Source organism: Pipra filicauda, unplaced genomic scaffold (assembly GCF_003945595.2).
Source record: "Pipra filicauda isolate LSUMZ 115617 unplaced genomic scaffold, ASM394559v2 scaffold316_size853178_pilon, whole genome shotgun sequence".
Classification (NCBI taxonomy): domain Eukaryota; kingdom Metazoa; phylum Chordata; class Aves; order Passeriformes; family Pipridae; genus Pipra; species Pipra filicauda.
The window spans coordinates 1-20,000 of NW_024104439.1; the positions used below are offsets into that span (position 1 = coordinate 1).

The 20,000-nt window shown below is 36.7% G+C and overlaps 1 protein-coding gene across 1 annotated transcript in view; it reads left to right on the forward strand.

Moving 5' to 3' along the window:
- Positions 1-1,947: 1,947 nt before the first annotated feature.
- Positions 1,948-20,000, forward strand: part of CPEB2 (cytoplasmic polyadenylation element binding protein 2) — a gene marked incomplete at its 5' end in the record, with an annotated part of 19,790 nt that continues 1,737 nt past the window's right edge. The window contains 6 exons of the mRNA XM_027729469.2: positions 1,948-2,118; positions 3,638-3,727; positions 10,674-10,792; positions 11,084-11,198; positions 13,019-13,200; positions 17,756-20,000. The exon at positions 17,756-20,000 is cut by the window's right edge and continues 1,737 nt beyond it. Of these exons, the coding sequence (XP_027585270.1) occupies positions 1,948-2,118; positions 3,638-3,727; positions 10,674-10,792; positions 11,084-11,198; positions 13,019-13,200; positions 17,756-17,983 (905 nt within the window). The remainder of the gene's footprint in view (positions 2,119-3,637; positions 3,728-10,673; positions 10,793-11,083; positions 11,199-13,018; positions 13,201-17,755) is intronic.

Genomic DNA, 20,000 nt, shown 5'->3' on the forward strand with positions numbered 1-20,000 from the left:
ATAACTGAAATTCATATCCACATTACTCAGCTGGAACAGTCTTCATAGCATGACCTTCTTCCTCTTATGCCTAAGTTGTTGGTTTACAAGAAGAATTTGCCTGACTGCTTCTTCCAGTTGTGTTAGCCTTGTTTCTCCCTTGCTTCCTCACTTTTCTGCCCCATTGAGCACCATCTAGGGATGCCATCACTTGCACTCTGCTAGTTATTCCCAAACATCCTATCCCCAATCTTAATGAAAGGGAAGAATCCTGCTGCATCTTTCTGCATTTGCTGTACTCATCTCCATCATATACCTGCTGAAGACATAGATATGCCATCATAAAAATGATGTAGTTTACAGTCTTTGTTATTTGGTACAGTCCCTGTAGTCCTGATTTTATTTTGTGCTCCTCATGACATTTTATGATGTTTTGTTGTTTTATGTCGTCCTGTGTTTTCATTCAGTGTTTTTGATGAGACACAACATCAGGGGCAATAGGCATCACCATAACATAGGTTATTGGTCATAGTGGTTGCTGTCTGTTCTCCAGCCTTGTCTTTAAGCACCTGTTTCTCAGGTGGTCTTCTGGAAATGAGGGCTTCCATAATGCTCTCACGCTTAACTGGTTGGCATTGGGTCTGCAAGTGTTCCTACCAGGCTTTCCTGGCACTGTTCCCCTGAGCGGGGAGAAGAATTAGGAGACTGCGGAATTGCTTACAGCTAAAGCACTGCAGACTCTGCTGTCAGGGACCTACTGCTCCTGCCTTTGGATTTGCCAGTGAGTGAATCTGGAATAAGTTGGCTATTTGAGACGGAAAACTAACTTACTTCCCAGAAACGTGCTAGGTTGTTTTTTGGTTTGGTTTTCTTGCTTCTTTTGGGAAAGCAGTTGAATTATTAATAATTATTTTTTAAATGAGTGAGAAATAGGGAAAATTGCATTTTAGAAGAAATGATGATGTGGGCTATGTGTTTTGCTTCATGAAATTGTTTCTTTTTCATCTTTTTTCAGTTAATAGACTGACTTCTGAATTTGAAACTGTCATTAATCTTTATGTTGCTGATCTAAAGCAATGAAAGACTGAATAAGCTAAGATGAATGGCCTTACAAAATTTTTTTTTTTGTCTTTCTTGAAAATTTGTAAGAATGAAATAGGAAATGAACGTGGGGCAGAATTACCACGTTCTTACTTCCCTCTTATGTCTGTTTTGATCAGATCGCATTTGCAAAGCCATCCTGTGAACTTCTCAGATTTTACACTTCCATTTCAGGGTAACTGTAATCTCACTGCAGGTTACTACGTGTTAGGAACCACCACAAGGCTTTGCTCCAAAACTGTGGTAAATTGAGAGCGGGGAGCATAAATCAGCACTGTGACTCATTTTTCAAGTGTTACATTTTGCATGCATTTTAAAATTATTTATTTTCTTAGAAATTTGTCCTTGTGTTATCAGCATCAGATACCTTTAGAAGAGAAACATACCTGTTTGAAACTTGTTACTGTGCCCATGATTTTTCTGTTTCCCTTTGTTCAATTAAAATGTAAGATTTTTAGACATGCAGTAGTCATTCAGGTGGAGGAAGTTACCACTTAACTTGAAGCTAAACCAAAGGCAGACTAATGAAACTCACTTAAGCAGGCAATAATATTTTTCTCTTCATAAGACCCTTTATTTAAAACCAAATTACCACCTTCCTACTGGATGCAGCAGAGTAACTACAGTATAATGTAGTATGAAGTATTACACTTAGAGTGATGTCAGCTTGCAATCCTGAAATTCCTTTTTGAAGTTTAATACATCTTTCATTTTCTTAATTTTTCTTAAAACTAATATGTACTTTTCTAATACCTTGGTATTTTCATTTTGACTTTCCAGACTGCTCTTTCCCCATTCCCTAAAATTACATAACGATGTATTGCCACAAAATTATTTTAATGTATATTATTATCTTTTCTTTTTAAGGCCGTTCTTCCCTCTTCCCAATAGATGATGGTTTGCTGGATGATGGTCACAGTGATCAAGTTGGAGTCTTAAATTCACCTACCTGCTATTCAGCTCATCAGAATGGAGAACGAATTGAGCGTTTTTCTCGGAAAGTGTTTGTTGGGGGTCTTCCACCAGATATTGATGAAGGTGAGTTGCCTGAAAACTGAGCAGACTAAGTTTGGAGGGAGAGATAAAGAGAGATCTGGAAAAACCCGAATGAAGTAGTAGAAATAATCCACTCAGCAAAATAATGTTATGATGTGAAAGGCTACAGCTATATGTTCTTTGAGAGTTAATGGGTGCGTTGAGCTTAATATCATCTCTTCTGGCTTTGAGATGATTCAGTTGTTTCTGATTCTGCACTTGCAGATTGTGGAGTTCCATGTGATGCCTGGAATTTGTGCTCCTGTTTATCTTGCATACTCCTTTCAAATACATCTTAGCCATCCTCTATGCCTGCTTTATTCTGTATTCATAGAAAGCTTCCCTTTGTAAATGAATTTCATATTCTATTTTACTACTACCTGAAGATCTCAGCAGTGGTATAGAAAGGTTAATATTATTCCTGTTCAGAAACAGAGAAACTAAGGCAGAGGAAGGTCAAGTGGCAGAGTGCTCTGATGCATTGAACCACAAAGGTGTTACCACAGAAGCTCGGACTGTTCAGCAATGCAGTTGGAATTGCTTTGTATCATAGTGCTGATTGGTAGTAATCGTGCTGTTCTCCTGTGCAGACAGATGTAAATTGCATGCTAGCTTTGTAATGTAAACAGAAGTCCTTTTACAAGGTTCATTGTAATCCTAGAGTAACTTGCAAACCAAATAGGCTGACTGTGTTTAATTAACTTTTAGACATGGAAGGACCATCTTTATTGAGATGCTCTGTTACAATGTACTAAAGGATTTATTTTAATACACTTCAGCACAGTTGCCTCTAATACAAATGCTAAAGAAGAACACGTGGAAATACATTTTCTTTCTTTCCTGCCTGTTTATATGCTGATGGTAGATACAACTGAGAGAAATGATGGAGCATGTTTGCGTTTGAGTTACTGCTTTTGTATACAGTTTAAGGTATTTTTCCCTCATGGCCAAGGCTCTTCCAGTCAATAACAGGAAGAATAGAAAGACATCACAAAGTTGTGCAAGGGCCATAGTAGATCTCATAACAGGACTATTCGTGCTTGTGTTAGAAGCACTTTTAAATAGACATTTTTAAGTTTCTGTGTCTGATACATGCATAGTCTGGAAACTGCTAATGTGTTAATTGTGGTAGTACTTGGTATATGAATATCTACTTACAAAGCTCCAACTGTACTAAATCACTAAACAATAAATTGATTTGATTACATTCAAACCAGATTCTGAATTAAGGGAGGTACCACACAAGTTTTCACCACTGCCTTCAGTTGCTAATATGATTCTGAAGTGCTGCTGTTATTAAGTAATAACAAACAAATATAAGCTTAAAATCACCAGAAATACATTATGTGAATATTAACTCTTTGGAAGATGTGTCTATTTAAGTTTTTTGTTCATGAAAGTTGTAAATTTTGTTCTTTCTTTTCCTTGAAATGTCAACCTTTGCTAGAAACAAATGTCTTTGCTTGATAGTTCTTTTTCATTGAGTTATGTCATTAATTTTAACTATTGTACCTGGTTTTAGATGAAATTACTGCTAGCTTCAGACGATTTGGGCCTTTGGTAGTAGACTGGCCTCACAAAGCAGAGAGCAAGTCCTATTTTCCACCAAAAGGTAAGAGAGTTGGAAGGTTTTGACCTGTCACTGAGTGCAAATCTTACTCTGGGTAACTGTCTCATTTTTTTTTTCTAGTCCCTGTGAACAGTTAATATGTCATTTCACTGCAGGTTCAGACATGGTTCCTTTACATACCAAGTCTAAAACCTGTTGTTTTGGTATTGTGCCTGATCAGATCAGCATTAAGTAGTTACATGTGCCACAGCTCTCTACTTGCATTTCTGTCTAGTTTCCAAAACTGAAATTTGGTCGATTTTTGTAAGACTAAATCTTAGATAAAAATTTTCCTAGGAAGTTAAAGACAGGATTCAGAACAGTGCATTTGGGTACCTGATCAAGATAATCAAATATTATGCTTCTTTCAGTTCTAGGATGTGAAATCTTATTGAAGCACTAGTCTTTCTTGATAAATGATTAAATATTGATATTTAACAATTTCTAGTGTTGCTGTTAGACTAGACTTTTTAGTGTCACAAAGTGTTGGAAAAACCATTATGTAGATTAAGTAATTAAATTATGTAGCATATCTCTCTACGTGTACAATCATGTATTGTTACACATAAAATAAATGCAAAGGTCTGATCTGGATATGAAAGCAATGCAAAGGTTAGTGATTTTTTTGTAGAGACTGTAGCAATTCATTCCTTCCGTGGAAGTGACAGAAGGGTAGGTATAGTTCCTTTGTAAACTGATTCTTCATTTGTCTGAGCATCTATACTGGGGGAAAAACAGGATTATTATCCCCGATGGGTTCTCTAAAGAGTGGGAAATAGAATTGAAATTACTTGAATAGCATTTATGAATGCTACATGGAAATTCTAAGACAAACAAAGAGACTTTGACTTTTTTTGATTGTTAGCCTGACACACAAAACTACTGTCAAGTTAAATTTGATTATCTTATGGAGTGCATTTTTCTTCATAAATTACCAAGAGAAATTCCCAAGGAACTCTTTAAGGAAGATGCATCTCACAGAGTCTGTGATGAATATATAGAAGATGGAAGATGTAATATATTCTTACCTGAAAGGAATGGATTCTGGCATTCGTTTCCAAGGAGATAGTCCTGTCTCAGCATCTGAACATCTTAAGGATATATTTCTAGACTTCCTCATTTAATAAAGCTTTTTTATATAGTTGAGTTATTTATAGTTATCACCTTAAGAAACAAATTAAAATAAATCTGTATTGTAAGCAGAGCTTCTTAAAGGCAGAGGATAAAAATGGAAGAACTTCAGTGTGTTGATCTAATTAATTCAGGAAACACTTGCAAACTAAGCGCTAAGTTGATTTCCCATGATTAACTGACTTATTTGAAATTTAATCGTGCTTACTGTTCTTCAGTCTTAAAACTTTAGCCTAATTTTCAGTTTGCTGCATTACTCAATTTTTTTTTTTGTAATGTAGCCTAACACAGTTAAAATACAGTATAGTTTTCTCTTTGTAAATACTCTGGACACATTTAACTGCTGACTGTTATCGTGTATATATCTGTTTTCTTCAATGCCGTACATATGACCCATGATTATTTTGTAGAAGAATTTCTTAAAAATTTGTCTGTCTTTACTACTACTTGAGTGTACAGACAAGAACCATGTATACATATATTTAATAAGATGTCTGAAACTGCTGATAGGCAAAATAATTACCAGTTGAGAAATATATACTATATTAGTTTTTATTGTTTTCAGTCTCCATTTTCTAATTTGTCACTCCACAATTAATCAATTCAGTGTATGTATTTTTCTTTGTTCAGTCTTGTTAGAGATTTGCCATAGTATTACTTTCCAAAGACGTCTCAGAATTATCCCATTCTGGACAGATTCACAGAAGTCTTCTCTGCAGTGCAGAGATACAGCCTGTTTGATTTTTTTATTATTTTATTTTTTTTACTGTTGTTCAGTTTTCCAGGCTGCAGTTCCTTCCAGGCTCTCTACTTACAGAAGGTCCTGAGGGAAGGCCAAGTTCATAAGTGTTTCCTTGCTGAAAGAAATGCAAGTAGTGTCTTAATCCATCAAGGCTGCCTCCTGAGAAACACCAACTGCTTGTTCTTAAATAATTATATTTTGTATTGGTTCACCACAAAATTAGACCCAAAGAAAATAGGATTTTTTAAAATTTCACACTGATCTTACAGGGAGACTCTGTTCTGAAAAAAAAATTCTGTTGAGCTCAAAGTACAAAGTCTATGATCTGCCAACTGTAATGGAGAATTCCTTCCTTTCTGACTTGCAACTGTTTATCATAACTCATGTTATTACGTAGTTGGCAAACACACTTACTTATGAAACAATACACATGTCCAAAGTAACTTGCTGGATTGAGGACTCCTTGTGATAATGAAGCTCTCAAAGAAATGGTGCCATGAGGATATGCAAATCTAAAGAAGGCCTTTCAAAATGTGTCTGGTTGTTTGTGTCCTCTGTACTATTTTAGTCTGTATCAAACAGAGGATAATCTGATTTAAACAGGACAGTGTCCCCAGCCTTTTCTCATTGTTTTTTTCTGCTGCCTTGTATCACAGCAGTTGTGTGGTAGCTTTTTTCAATATTTTTAACTTGCAATTCAGAGCTGACTGAAAAAATCAGGTTGAAAATGTATTTTTCTTGTTTAAGAAGCAAAACCCCAGGTCTGTGCAAGTTCTTTTAAACTTGTTACCAGCTAATTTGATCACACTGGGTAGGATCAAACTCTGGATTCAGGCAAGTAACTGTAGGTGTCTTCATGTGTGATTAGTGCCTAAGCTTCCTTTAATCAATGGGAATCTGGCCAGTACAACCAGTGGAGTACAGAGGGCTATTCAGGTCACTGTAACATAAGCACATCGAGCTTCATTCATTTACCCAGACTGACTAACTACACAGGTATCATAAATGTGACGCAGCACCACGTTTTTTCACTTACAGTGTATTTTAGAGTTAATTCTCCATCAAAGGTGACTAAATGGAAAAATGAAAGATTTGTTTTAAAGATTTAATTAATGTGGTGATGGGACCTCTTTAAGGAGGAATAGGTGAGATGTGTCCTTCACAAATTTGAACTATTCCCATTGTCATGTCAATCCATTGTCTGTATTAACCTGCATTTTACACTGATTTTTTTCTGATTTAAGCTAAGATGCAGCATTCTCTAGGCAAGAATTGCCATTTAGTCTTCTCCAGGAAGAGCCTGTCAGTAGGGGAACCAACCGCAGAACAAAACACGGCTATAATGACTGACATGGGCAGCACCATGCTGGCTTGCACTGATTTTCTCAACATCCACTCTAAGCCACTAGTGACAGGAGTTAGCTGGAGGTTGATAGAACTTAGAGCTGGTCTCTGATGTCTACAGAGTGTGCATAGCAGAAGTGTCCTTTCTTCTTTTGGTAAATTTCCATATTACTGTGAAATAAAGACATTTTCTTCCTTTCTCAGAAAATAATGTGAATCTAGTCTAGAATGTTTTGCTTTTGATTTGTTCTTTATATAATAAATACAAGAAAAAAAGAAATGGGCTGATTTGGTAGTACAACTAGGACTCTTCAAACTTACCTGATGGACCAAATACGTTAAAAAAATACATAATTTCTTGGTCTTGTTTTATTAAAAGAAATGTCAGCTCATGACTATAACCACTGCAGTATCTTTAGGTATCAGGGAACGTAGCTCTAAAGCTAGTTATCTTCAGAAAGATTTATTTATTATTTAAGGTAATTTTCTAAGGATGAGTATATTACCAAAGTTACCTACACTGATTGCCTTTGAAAATAGGAGTATTAGTAATAGTTTCAGTGTTATGCAGAGGAATGTAGTCAAGTGATAAACACTAACGGGGTTACCTAGACCTCAACTCCCACAGGAGATATAAATTCTGGTAGAGATGCACATGAACAACAAATTTTTATAAAACTGTTTCATTTAATACTTTTCACCTTGTGAAATATGGACAGAACATACAATCTTTGTTTCTTGGTCTGTGATACCTGAAATGTACATATCACCCAAAGGTATGAAGTAGATTCCTTTGAAAAACCTATTAGAGTAGCTTTGCTTTTCCATTGTAAACATGCTTAAATGGCTATTGGGTGTGAAGCTGTTCAAGTTAAATGACTGTGTTACCCCCCAAAAACAAGAAACTAGGGAGTTAAAGTGTTTTGTAGTACAGTAGAACACCTCATACACTTCACGCTACCTCCCCAGCGTGTTTCAGTGTGACGCGTACTTTCTATCACACATGGTAGTTGTAGTTCACAAAAAGAGTAGTTAGGTACCTTTTTAATCACATGTGGCTTTTACTGCTATTCTGGCTTTTTAGATGTTAAACATCCCCAATACTTCATGGGTTATGGATGTTAAGGTGAAAAAAATTCCAATTAAAAAAAATATTGAGAAACAGAAATGGTAAGAATAATGTTTGTGACGTGCAGTTGTTGGCATGTAGTAGCCATAGTAACGAGAATAGCCCTAATTTATGATTTCTAAATGAAATATGGAAGATAAGAGTGTAATTTCCCTTTGCAGGCACTTTCTAGCTAATGTATGTAGGGTGGTGTCCTGCGTAACCAGTGTTCTTCAGAGAAGTTGATGGCTAATTTATAATCAGGCAAGTGATGGAGAGTAGGTTGTATGCAGACTGTACAAGTCTAGGGTTCTTTGGGAGGGATTGTCTCTCTCTGTATATGGCGATAGAATCATTAAGGTTGGAAAAGGCCCCTAAGATCATCAAGTCCAGCCATTAACATAACACTGCCAGGTCCACCACTAACCCTAAACACCACATTACCTGTATTTTGAACACTTCCAGGGACAGTGATTCTAATGCTTGTCCCTCCAGTGAAGAAATTTTTCCTAATGCCCAATCTAAACCTCCCCTGGCACAACTTGAGGGTGTTTCCTCTTGTCTTATCATTTGTTACCTGGGAGAAAAGATGATTCTACCCCCTGACTACAGTCTCCTTTCAGGTAGTTGTAGAGCAATAAGGTCCTCCCCAAGCCTTCATTTCTCCAGGCTAAACACCCCCAGCTCCCTCAACTGCTCCTCATCAGACTTGTACTCCAGACCCTTCACCAGCTCCGTTGCCCTTCTCTGGACTCACTCCAGCACCTCAATGTCCTCCTTGTAGTGAGGGGCCCAGAACTGGACACAGGACTTGAGGTTTGGCCTCCTTGTCAAGGACAGAGGGACAATCACTGCCCCGGTCCTTCTGGCAACATCGTTTCTGATACAAGCCAGGATGCCACTGGCCTTCTTGGCCTCCTTGGCCTCCTGGGCACACTGCTAGCTCATGTTTAGCTGGCTGTCAAACAGCACCCCCAGGTCCTTTTCCACTGGGCACCTTTCCAGCCACTCTTCTACCCAGCCTGTAGTGCTGCCTGGGGTTGTTGTGACCCAAGTGCAGGAGCCAGTTCTTGGCCTTGCTGAACTTCATACCATTGGCCTTGGCCTATTGATCCAGGCCCTTGATTTGCTTTAGGATAAGAACTGATGGAAAACCAGCGTCTGGCAAAATCTTACTTTGTATGTCTGATCCCTTAGTCAGTACCATGTTCAATTAACACTCGCTTTGATTAATACAGTTTTTGCACTCCCATCGTTCTTCTACTGAGCTCTGCATTCAAACAGGAATGTGTGTGCCTGCCTTCCACCCAAGTAAAGACAGTTACATGGGTCTGATCTCACCCCTGCCAGTCTGCACGTGCCCTCATTCAGTGAATGAGTTTTACATGGTTAATATGTGGATTTAAAATTTTAAGATGTGTAGCTAAAGATATCCTCATTAAATGGATTTTGAATCTAAACAATTACTAATTAAGCTTAAGCTAAAGAGGTTGTCACTAAAAAAATTGCTACGAAATGAAGAATAGATTTTACTAGGAAATGCTTCAACCCAAGCCCGGATTTTCCCTATGACATGTTTTTTAAGAAACTAAATAAGATTTACATAAAAATATAGAATACATAAAACCCTGTAATGTGTCCCTTGTAGGTAGCTCAGATGGGACTGTTATGAGGGGTAAAAAATGAACTACAAGTTATTAGACCAGAATAGGCCTTACAGCTTTTTCTTTAAATCCTACTTTTTTCCCCATACATTTAAAAAATCAACTGCGCATTTGTTTCTCAAATCTCACATTGGTAAGGCATTGATTCATTAGTGGTCTCCAAGATATGCACCCCACCATTTTTACCTTGGTGACCTGTAGTGTCTGGTTGCAGTAAGAAATGGCTGGTGGTTAACTACCTTCTCTCAGAAATAGAGCATCATTTCCATAAGGCTTGCTAAATGTACCCCTGTTCTGTTTTCCCAAGCCTGGTTGCTTCAGTGTTTATTTTGCCATCCAAGTAGTAAAACATAACCTTGTGTGAAAATTCCATACTTGGTAGCAATCTGAGAAGGAAATGTGATTTATGGTCCTTTAAAAGTTTGGTTTAGAATACAACTCTAATTGTGCTATTGGGTATTTGTAAAGTAACAGATTTAGTATATATCATACTGTAATGTTAAAGTATTCTATACGTGAGGTTCTTTGCATGTCTGACAGTTTGTTTTTACTGTAGCATTAAATAAGCATTTTAATGCCTATTTTTGTAGTGTTTGGAAGGCTTGCTGGGTCACTTATGTAATAAAGTACTTTGATCTAATCTCTAGAATAGAGATTAGTCCTTTGTGCCAAGTCGGATTTTCATTGTATAATGTTCATTGCAGCCAATGAATATGTTCAGCCTAGACTTCAGTACATGATAGAGCAGACATATTTGCTTTGATTTGGTTATTAGTCTCTTCTGACAATTTTTTACAGATAGAAGTTCTGTTTAATTATGGCAAGGTACTACATAGTTAAGATGACTGATAAGGAAGACTTGTTTTGACTTTCTTTTACTTTTGTATGGAAAAGTCACTGGCAAAGATGATTATGTAAAATAAAGATAAAATATATCAGTTGGTTTGGCTTTTTTTCCAGGTTATGCATTCCTCCTGTTCCAAGAAGAGAGTTCAGTTCAGGCCCTGATTGACGCCTGCATTGAAGAAGACGGAAAGCTCTATCTGTGTGTTTCCAGCCCTACTATCAAGGACAAGCCAGTGAGTGCACAGTGGATGGCCTGCAGGCTATAACTGCCATCTGTCTAAAGCTGCATTGGAAATCATGACGAGGAAAATAAAAGTAAACTACCGTTGGCAGAGCTCAACATCTGGAACATGTGGATTATTTTAAAGTTGTAGTGCTTTGAATTAATGAGATTAAAACAGAGCACCTAGACATGCTAAACTAATGAGGTTATGACTGTTTGACAGTTACATAGGCTGATGAACATAAATCAATGTTGCAGTGAAATTTAAAGTAGGATACTGTTTTCTTTCTCCATTTAATAGGTTCAGATACGTCCCTGGAATCTAAGTGATAGTGACTTCGTGATGGATGGTTCACAGCCACTTGATCCTCGAAAAACAATTTTTGTTGGAGGAGTCCCTAGACCATTGAGAGCCGGTGAGTATAATCTGTGGCAATTTTTAAAAGTAGGAAATCATTGGAAATAATTTGACCCGTGCATGTTTTATGTATGGATAGATATATACATATAGAAATAGAACACTGTCATGACATTATAACCGCACTACAATATTTGTGTATTCTTACATTTCGCTACTAACTGTTTTCATCTGGCTTTGGCCATAAATCACAGTTCATCATTGAGATTTACTGGAAACTGTTACCTGTCTAAAGCTGTAGAAAAAATTTTCATCACATTAGCAAAACTGTAGTGTAAAGTATGTCACAAAAGACATAAAGAGTTTGTTTTTAAAATAATGCTACAGAAAGATCTCTGCCCTGCTCCATGACTGCTTGGAGCTGTATTTGTACCTGCTTGTCATTGCACGTTAGCTACTCTTTTACTGCTGTCAGGTTGCAGTTACTCTTAGTGCACTCAAAACCACAGGTGATGGAGTACTTGAATGAGTAGGAATAGAGGAAAAAGGGAAGAAATTCAGAGAGCTAACACAATCTGTGTGGCACAACACCGTATGAAATTGCAGGGCTCTTTCTAGACTCTTGCCGGATATGTGAAGGAAAAAATAAATGTTTCTGCAGCAGTGGAATGGTTGATCTACAACCTGGACAGTCTGTATTTTGAGATTGGCTGCAGTAGCCTTTTACAGTGTTTTAGGTGGCTTTCTAGTAAGTAGGCTGCAGTGAATGTTGGAAGTAGAAACATAACGCGCAGTGGTTCAAATCCCATTTTTTATTAGAATGACTCCTGGATTTCATTAGTCTTTCGGAGTTTGTAATGCATTTTATTCGTAGAGAAAGATGAGCTTTTAGATGGAAGATGTAGGAAAACCAAGAAGCAATAGTGCAAATTTGGTATATAAAGGATCTTAAAATTTTTCTATCTTGGACCTGCAATGCTCAAACTTTTCTGTTATTTTACTTTTAGGACTCTACTTTCAGTTGTAGTACAAACTCTGTAAATGAGCATAAACATAGTATGTTCAAACTGCAGATTAATTTTTCTTTAAATTCAGTTCAGTGCTCCAGATTACTGTGCTGAATGTCTGTCAGAAGTTAAATGGATGAATTCTTCTGCTTAGCTTTCGAATGCCTTGTGTATGGGAAAATGAAACTTTTATGGTATTGTGAAATAGGAATAATGAATTCACTAAAGCAGTAAAACTTTAGGAGACTCTTCAAATATTGAACATCAGTAACTTCTGACACCTTTAATACAGAGGATACTAATTCTGAAAAAACAGTATTTTCCACCTGAATGAATTGCAGAACTGATTTCAGTATAATCTGGCAATCAGATTATAAATTTAAATTTTTGTTTCTCTGAATTTCTGTATGTGTGGTAAGTGTAGCACTGTAGAAATAATCAAGCCCTGTTGGCTGGTGAAAAGACACTAACTACATCTTTAAATTCAAGTAGGACATAGAGCATTAGGACAGCCAGAGAACATGTACCAAGGAATCGGTGGCATGTGGATCTATTTTATACAACTTATATTCTCTGCCTGCCCAAAAAATCTTTTGCTGTAATCCCCTGAAGAAAACTGCCCTGGAATTCCAGTTCCAGGTTGTCAAGGACTTACAGTTCCATTGTTCCTTGGATGTATGTACCCACAGCATGAAAGATCTGTCTGCTGAATATTTAATAGTTTATTTAATACTTTTTATGTTGTTATTACTGTTACACTTGCTATTGCAAAATTAATAATTAAAATTAACTTTTCTGGTATTTTTAAACGAGCATATTAAGTTTGTACTGTAAGAGCAGTTTAAATGCACACTCTTCCATTTCTTAATAGTGGAATTGGCCATGATCATGGACCGTCTCTATGGTGGAGTTTGTTACGCAGGAATTGATACTGACCCTGAGCTGAAATACCCAAAAGGTGCTGGACGTGTTGCTTTTTCCAATCAGCAGAGTTACATTGCTGCCATCAGTGCTCGGTTTGTTCAACTTCAGCATGGCGATATTGATAAACGAGTAAGTTACGCAAAAATTAAAAAAAAAAAAAAAAAGACTAATGACCTATAAAGAAATTTCTCGGAGTGTGGTAACATTGCATTTGATTGGCTTTCGTGCCATCTTCCTACGTCTCTTGTAACATTAATATAACTCCACTACTTTCAAGAGTATGCTGTGAATGCCCCAAACGAGAACAACGTGCTTTCCACAGAGCAGCACCTTGTTCTTTGACATGTGTTGGACCATATGTTCTTCCCATTCTGGAGTTCCTGGTTTTGCTGTGTATGGGCAAAGGGCTTGAAAGTCTTTCTCTCCCTTGTTCTAATGAAACCAAATACTGTGATAATTTGTCTGTCATTCATAGGAAACTCTAGTATTCATTGGCTTCAAATTAGCTTTATATTTGCAGCTTCCCTTAATTGCAGCCATAATTGTCAGTGCTCAGAAAGTTGATAAAGCTCAACACCTAAAATACAAAATGCCTTATTGTTTCTGAGAGTCTTCTTAGTATTTACCAATGCACATTTCTGTTTGCTTATTGCTAGCTAAAGCAAAACTGACTTACGTTAAGAAGACTAGTCAACTTTACTACTCCTAATTAAAACTATAAGAGTATCAAAGAAAATTGGCATCTAAATTATGTCAATTTTAAGGGTCACTAGTTTTGATGTCAAGAACTGCAAAGGTAGTCTGGCATTAATAGGTGCTCTTAAAAAAAATAAGGTCTTAAAGGAGGAAGGATTGAGTAAGTAAAGTAGTTCAAGGTCCAGTCTCCTCTACAGATCAAAGACATGGGAAAAAGAAAGTAGTGCAGTTAACTGAATTCTGCTCTAGGGATGCAGCATGTGCTTCTTTCCTTTCAAATAGGCAGAATAATACAGCTTTTACATGTGTGTTTCAAATATTGCTTGCCTTGTGAGCTGAAGTCTCCAAACATGCTCCTTCCCAGAGGAAGGATGAGTGGGTCTGGATGTGGGTAGTGAAGTAGGCTTCATGTTAAGATGTGATGGCTGTATTTTGGTTGTGGAATTGCTGTCCTTGTGACTTGCAACTGACATTGACTAATAGCTTTACCTTTTGGATAGTTATGTAAGAGAAAAAATGGCCTTTATACTCTGTCTGTGTGACGGGAAATAAAACTGTTACTCATCTTGCATTTGAGTATTTGGAAAAAATGGGAGTAAGGACCAGAATCCAGAACTCCTTCTAAACAATGCTAATTGGGTCATTTAGCTTCAGAATTGGGTATTTTTTAGTGTGTTTCAGGAACTCTCTGAAGGGCATTTGGCCATGAAGTCACCTGATTTTAAAACTGAGATGCGGACAGTTGGGCCCCATCCAGACTAGTTCACCCCCAAACGTGGGAGGCATGGACTTGAAATGTGTAAACTAGGGGACACTTTTATCTTGGTTTTCCTCTTCCCATTGGAGTGTCCTTTGTGGTAGAGAAGTATATGGTAGACTGGCAGTGCCATCTTGTAGGAGAAAGGAAGGCATGAACCTGACTCTGAAGGCTGCACTTCCACGTATGTTTTTTTGTTGTTTTGGGTTTCTTATGATAGGTCAGCAGAGATCTTAAGGGCTCTTGGGATGCTGAGGAAGCATCTGAAATGGCAGTGCTTGCTGTTTGCAAAGAAAGGAATGTAGCTTGTTAATCTGTGATATAACATTGCAATTTTTAAGGGGGAGGTGGACTGCAGGCCTCTTGGAGCCTGGAGTGGAGGAAAAAAAAACCACAGATCTACCCCAAATACTAGATATGAAAAATGCAGCATTTGACATATATCCATTGAGACTTAATTTATAACAACAGTACTCAAATCATTTCTTCAATCACTATTACAAAAAAACCAACCCCCCCAAACAAACAAACAAAACACCTACAAATCAGAAAACACCAAGTATAGTTAGCATCTGTAGATAGCTGTTCATGGGCTGGAGAGATTGGGGGGAGAAGTAAGGAATATCTAGGCTTTCTCTTTAAAGATCTGAATTTGCACAGTTTCTTTTTCTGATGTAATTTATTTTCTTTCTTTAGTTCTTTTCTAATACTTGAAAATTAATTTTTTGACCCAAGTGTTCTTTTAAATCTTGAATTTCTGCTTTTTTGTTAGTGTTCTCGTTTTTTCTTATTTTAAACTTGTGTGCTACTTTTGAGGGGTATTGCAAAATATTAGCAGTGCCAAATCTTAAGAGTTATAATAAATTTGTCTTTAAACACCATGATGGGGAGGGTTTATTAACTTCTTTTTTTATTTAAGAGGGGTTTTAGTCTTTATTTTTTAATCATCTAAATCATACAGTCAGACCTTATTTATATAATTATATATATTAATTACCACGAAGTTATTTGTGTTACTGAGGAGCAATAGAGAAGAGCTTCTTTTTAGGGAACACTTTGAATCTTAGCTGTTTCTGAAAGTGTGAAAAAAGCTTTTTTCAGAAATAGGTTTTTCCTCCATGGAGTTTTTACGCTAATGTCTTTTCAGGCTCTGAAAATATTCTGAAATCAGTATTGCTGCTGATTTAGAGATGAGCAAATAGTTTATATAAATCTTTAAGACTGATTTTGTAAATGAAGAAGATAGTCCTACTTTGGGTACTCCCTTCCTGCGAGATGTTTATGTATGCTGGCCAGGAAGGTAATACAGTCAGTATATATTTCACTGAAGTCCTAGAAGGCAGGCTGTTCTACCCTTTACCTCAGCATAGCCTTTCTGTACCAGTTATATCCAGTTTTGGTAGGTCTGCTGTCCTTCCACATTGTTTTCATAGCCAGTTTTATCTCTGTAAAAGTCTTTTTTCACTGCTAAATTTTATGGTTCACCTGTTTATCCTTCTGAACTTCAGTTCAAAGAATTTGTAGCTTTTTTTTTTTTTGCACATACCTTTTCCTACCTTAATTGGAAATCTTAGTGTCACAGTCACTTGACAGACATGGTCTGTGATCTTAACTTCTTCCTTACCTAAGTTCTCTCCACTCCTTTTGATGTGTAGATATATTTAGTTTCTCTAACAGATGTTTTTCTTCAGTAAAGTGTTCCTCATCCTGTTTTATCATATATGAAAGCTCAGCTCCAAATATTTCTTTGAAACTCGTTTGGAGTTTCAACTCCACGCAGTTCCTTAAAATTTTGTTAACTTTCATATGCCAGCAGTCTGCATCCACTTCATGTAATACTTCATTCCCCAAAGTGTTTCTCTAATATATTCTAAATCATCTTCGTACCAATCTTGGTGCATTAGTGCACTGAAGCTTGAAATATATGCTGCTTCATGTTTTCAGTAATTCTGAACCACGAACACAGTTACTGCATAAGGTACCTGTTTATAGGAAAGTTTGAGTGTAATTTGTGATAAGGCAGGTCGTTTTAGTGAAATAAGAAGTAGATCTCATACTGAATATAGATTACTGGAAGAAGCATACTCTGTTTGACATTTCTAATATGGCCTCTACTTCTGAAGACTATTTGGCTGTCAGACTTCAGGGTGGGTAGCTGTATGTGTAAATTTTTTCTCTGGAGATAAAATGAAAAAAAATAGCATTTAAAAGTTCTTAATATTTCAAACATGCAGTCGATGTCTAAATGTAGTGTTCTTCTTAGGTATCAGTATCTACAAAAAAATCTCTTGCATCAGTGAGGAAAATATGGAAGACAGCAATACATTCCTTAATGATGGAGTCAACTAATTTTGTGTTTTATTATGAAGTTCTTCTTCCTGTCTGATCACAACCTGTAGCAGCTCAGTTACACAAAGTCAAAACACAAATTTACCACTGGACTCCTGCCACTTTTCCACTCTGGCAGTCAGATGAGTTTGGGAGAGAGAAGCTGTGTAAGACAGGTGTTTGTAGCAGTCTGTAGACTTGGAAAGTGGTCTTTTAACAAATATTTTCAGAAATACATTGAATACAAATTTCTGTACGTCTCGAAACCACAAAAAGGGAAAATAACAGATTACCAAAATTGGTAGGTCAAAATCTGACCATATATTAAAAATAGGGAGTGAATTTACAGAGAACAGCGCTGCTATAAGATCTGTATTACAGCATGAAGGAAATACTTTTAATTTGCACACAGAAGTAGTACATGCAGAGGCATTTTTTTAAAAAGATTCTACATTACAGGGCTACAGTCTCATATGTTCAGTTATTTTTTTGCTAAACAGTATAGAATTGGATGTTTTGTTGAGGTGCACTTGGGAGCTGATGAGATTAGTTGGGAGACCTTTTAGCTGGTTTGGGTTTTTTTCTACACATACTTTGACATTATCATTTGCAAAGAACACTCTCCCAAAATAAACTAAAGGATGTTTCTGAAGTAGCTATTTATTATATATGCAGTGTACTTCTAAAGATCTGCATTGAAGTGTTCTGCAGTACAGTTAATCTGTAGCTAATAAATGATAATGAGTAATAACTGATTAGTTAGATTAAGGCTTTAATATGACTGATTTCAGATTTCTGGTTTGGGTTTTGGGGTTTTTTTAAACCAGAGAAAGATGAATGGCCTCATACAACTTCAAGTAGATCCAGTTATTAACTGGAATTGTTCCTGTTTCACTCCAACAGGTGGAGGTAAAGCCATACGTGTTGGATGACCAGATGTGTGACGAGTGCCAGGGTGCGCGGTGCGGTGGGAAGTTTGCTCCTTTCTTTTGTGCCAATGTCACTTGCCTGCAGTATTACTGTGAGTTTTGTTGGGCAAATATCCACTCTCGTGCAGGACGTGAATTCCATAAGCCATTGGTAAAGGAGGGGGCTGACCGCCCACGTCAGATCCACTTCCGCTGGAATTAAACATGGTGAACCAGCATCTACATAAGGAGAGAAGGGTGCATGTGGCTTACTGTGTTTGAAGATACTGACATGCAGAAGAAATAAGTGCATTCTTCTGCTTTTCACCCCAGCTATCAATACATGCATCTTTATCAGCAGCCAAAACACTACAAGCCTCTTGTTTTTCACCAAAACCCTACATCTCAGGCTTACTAATTTTTGTGATATTTTCATGTTAAAATAAAATGTTTTTTTGTATTTTCTCCAAGTTATTTTTATATGTAAAGTTAAAACTAGATATGAGAATGTTTTTGCGTAGGGGCACACAGTCTGCTGCTATATTTAGTGGGTGAAGCGTGCACTTATTTCTAAACATGGGTTTTTAACTTCAAGATCTGCCCCAGTAATTTACCAAAGGTAGCAAAATAGTGAAGATGGAATATGTCTGCTACAAAAAGCTTATTTTTATTGTTGTTGCTATTTTCAGTGTATACATAAACTAAAAATTAGGGTTGATTTTTTGCTCTCCATTTTGACTTGCAAGAAATAATACCTCAAGATAATCTGATTTATTAGCTATTTTTAAACATTTTTAATCACAAGCTGTATTAGCTTTGCTGCTATATAGGTGTTATGTGTAATGCCACCTATTAATACGGGATTGAAACGTTTAAGACACACTGCATTACAAATTAAATGCAGGCAGCACAATATGGCCTAAACTGCCATAGTTTTAGAATGTGAAAAAATTGCATGTTTACTTACCTGTATACACCATATGCATGCACTAGTACTATTAATTAACAAGAGGTGATTTATTGCAAATGTTCAAAAAAGGCTCTCTTGAAACTAGGTAGCATGAGCAAATTTACAAAATTTCTTACAAAAAACAAACTTGCATGCATTATTGTGACTGAAGTAAAAAAATGTCCTACATGTGTACAATATGCAAATTAGTTTTAGACTAGAAAGTGCAGCCATTTTGTGACCTGGTCAGTAGTGGAATTCAATTTTATGCAGACTGGATGTAATATTGTAATCCCTGTGCAATTTTGTGATGTGTGCTTCTACTTAATGTGGCGTGATGTAGTATAGATACAAGTTTGAGTAAAAAGCTAGCATTTAAAAAGTTGTTTTAAGCCCCCTTGATTGTTCATGGTTAAGATTTCCTCTACAAACCAAAGATGGCCAGCACACTGCTAACCAGTCACCAAATGTGAAACCCATGACAAATGCATACAAAACTAGGCATATATGAGAATGCGTAATGCTTTAGAAATTAAATCCTAAGTAAAGTCAAAATGGAGAAGGTGTAATATACAGACGGCTAGTTGCATAACAAACTAAATTTTACCTTTAAGACAACAGTGAAATTCGGCTTAAAAAAGCCTTGCTTACATGTTTGACCTGTGTGCATTGTGGTCTTCTGTCAAACCGGGGTCACTGTTGCATGAGTGCAAGTAGCTACTTGACAGTCAAGGATAGTCTTTTTATTTTAATGAAGGAGTTCTACTAATGACATTGCTTGCAGGTTTTGAAAAATAAATGTAGTTAGGACAGAGGCAATATTTAACTGAACACTAAAAGAAAATCTTAGCAGTGTTTTTGTCTATCTCAGAGCATTTTTAATGCAACTAGCCCCTACTTTTTAATGGAACAAACAGTTATTCTGCAGCCTAAGCAAACACTCAGCAGTAAATGCTGTAATGCAGAATTAAGAGCCTGATGCTAGAGTTGAAATTACAAGGGTATTGTTCTTTGCAATCCCTTGGGACAATCCTTCATGTAAGCAAAGTGTTGATCTTATGTTGGTTGTCTACAGTGTGCTTTTTTGTACTGTACAATATGTGGTTCATGTCTAACTGCTGTTTTATTGTGGCTGTGGTTCAAGTTTTTAATGTTTAAAGTTGATGCTGTTTTAAGAAGAGCTTTTTACTAATTTATTTGTCAATGTTCCCTATTTGTTACCTAACCATGATCCTCCAGATTTTTTGGAGTATTCTTTTTTAACCTTAACCCTGCCAAACCTTGATCCATT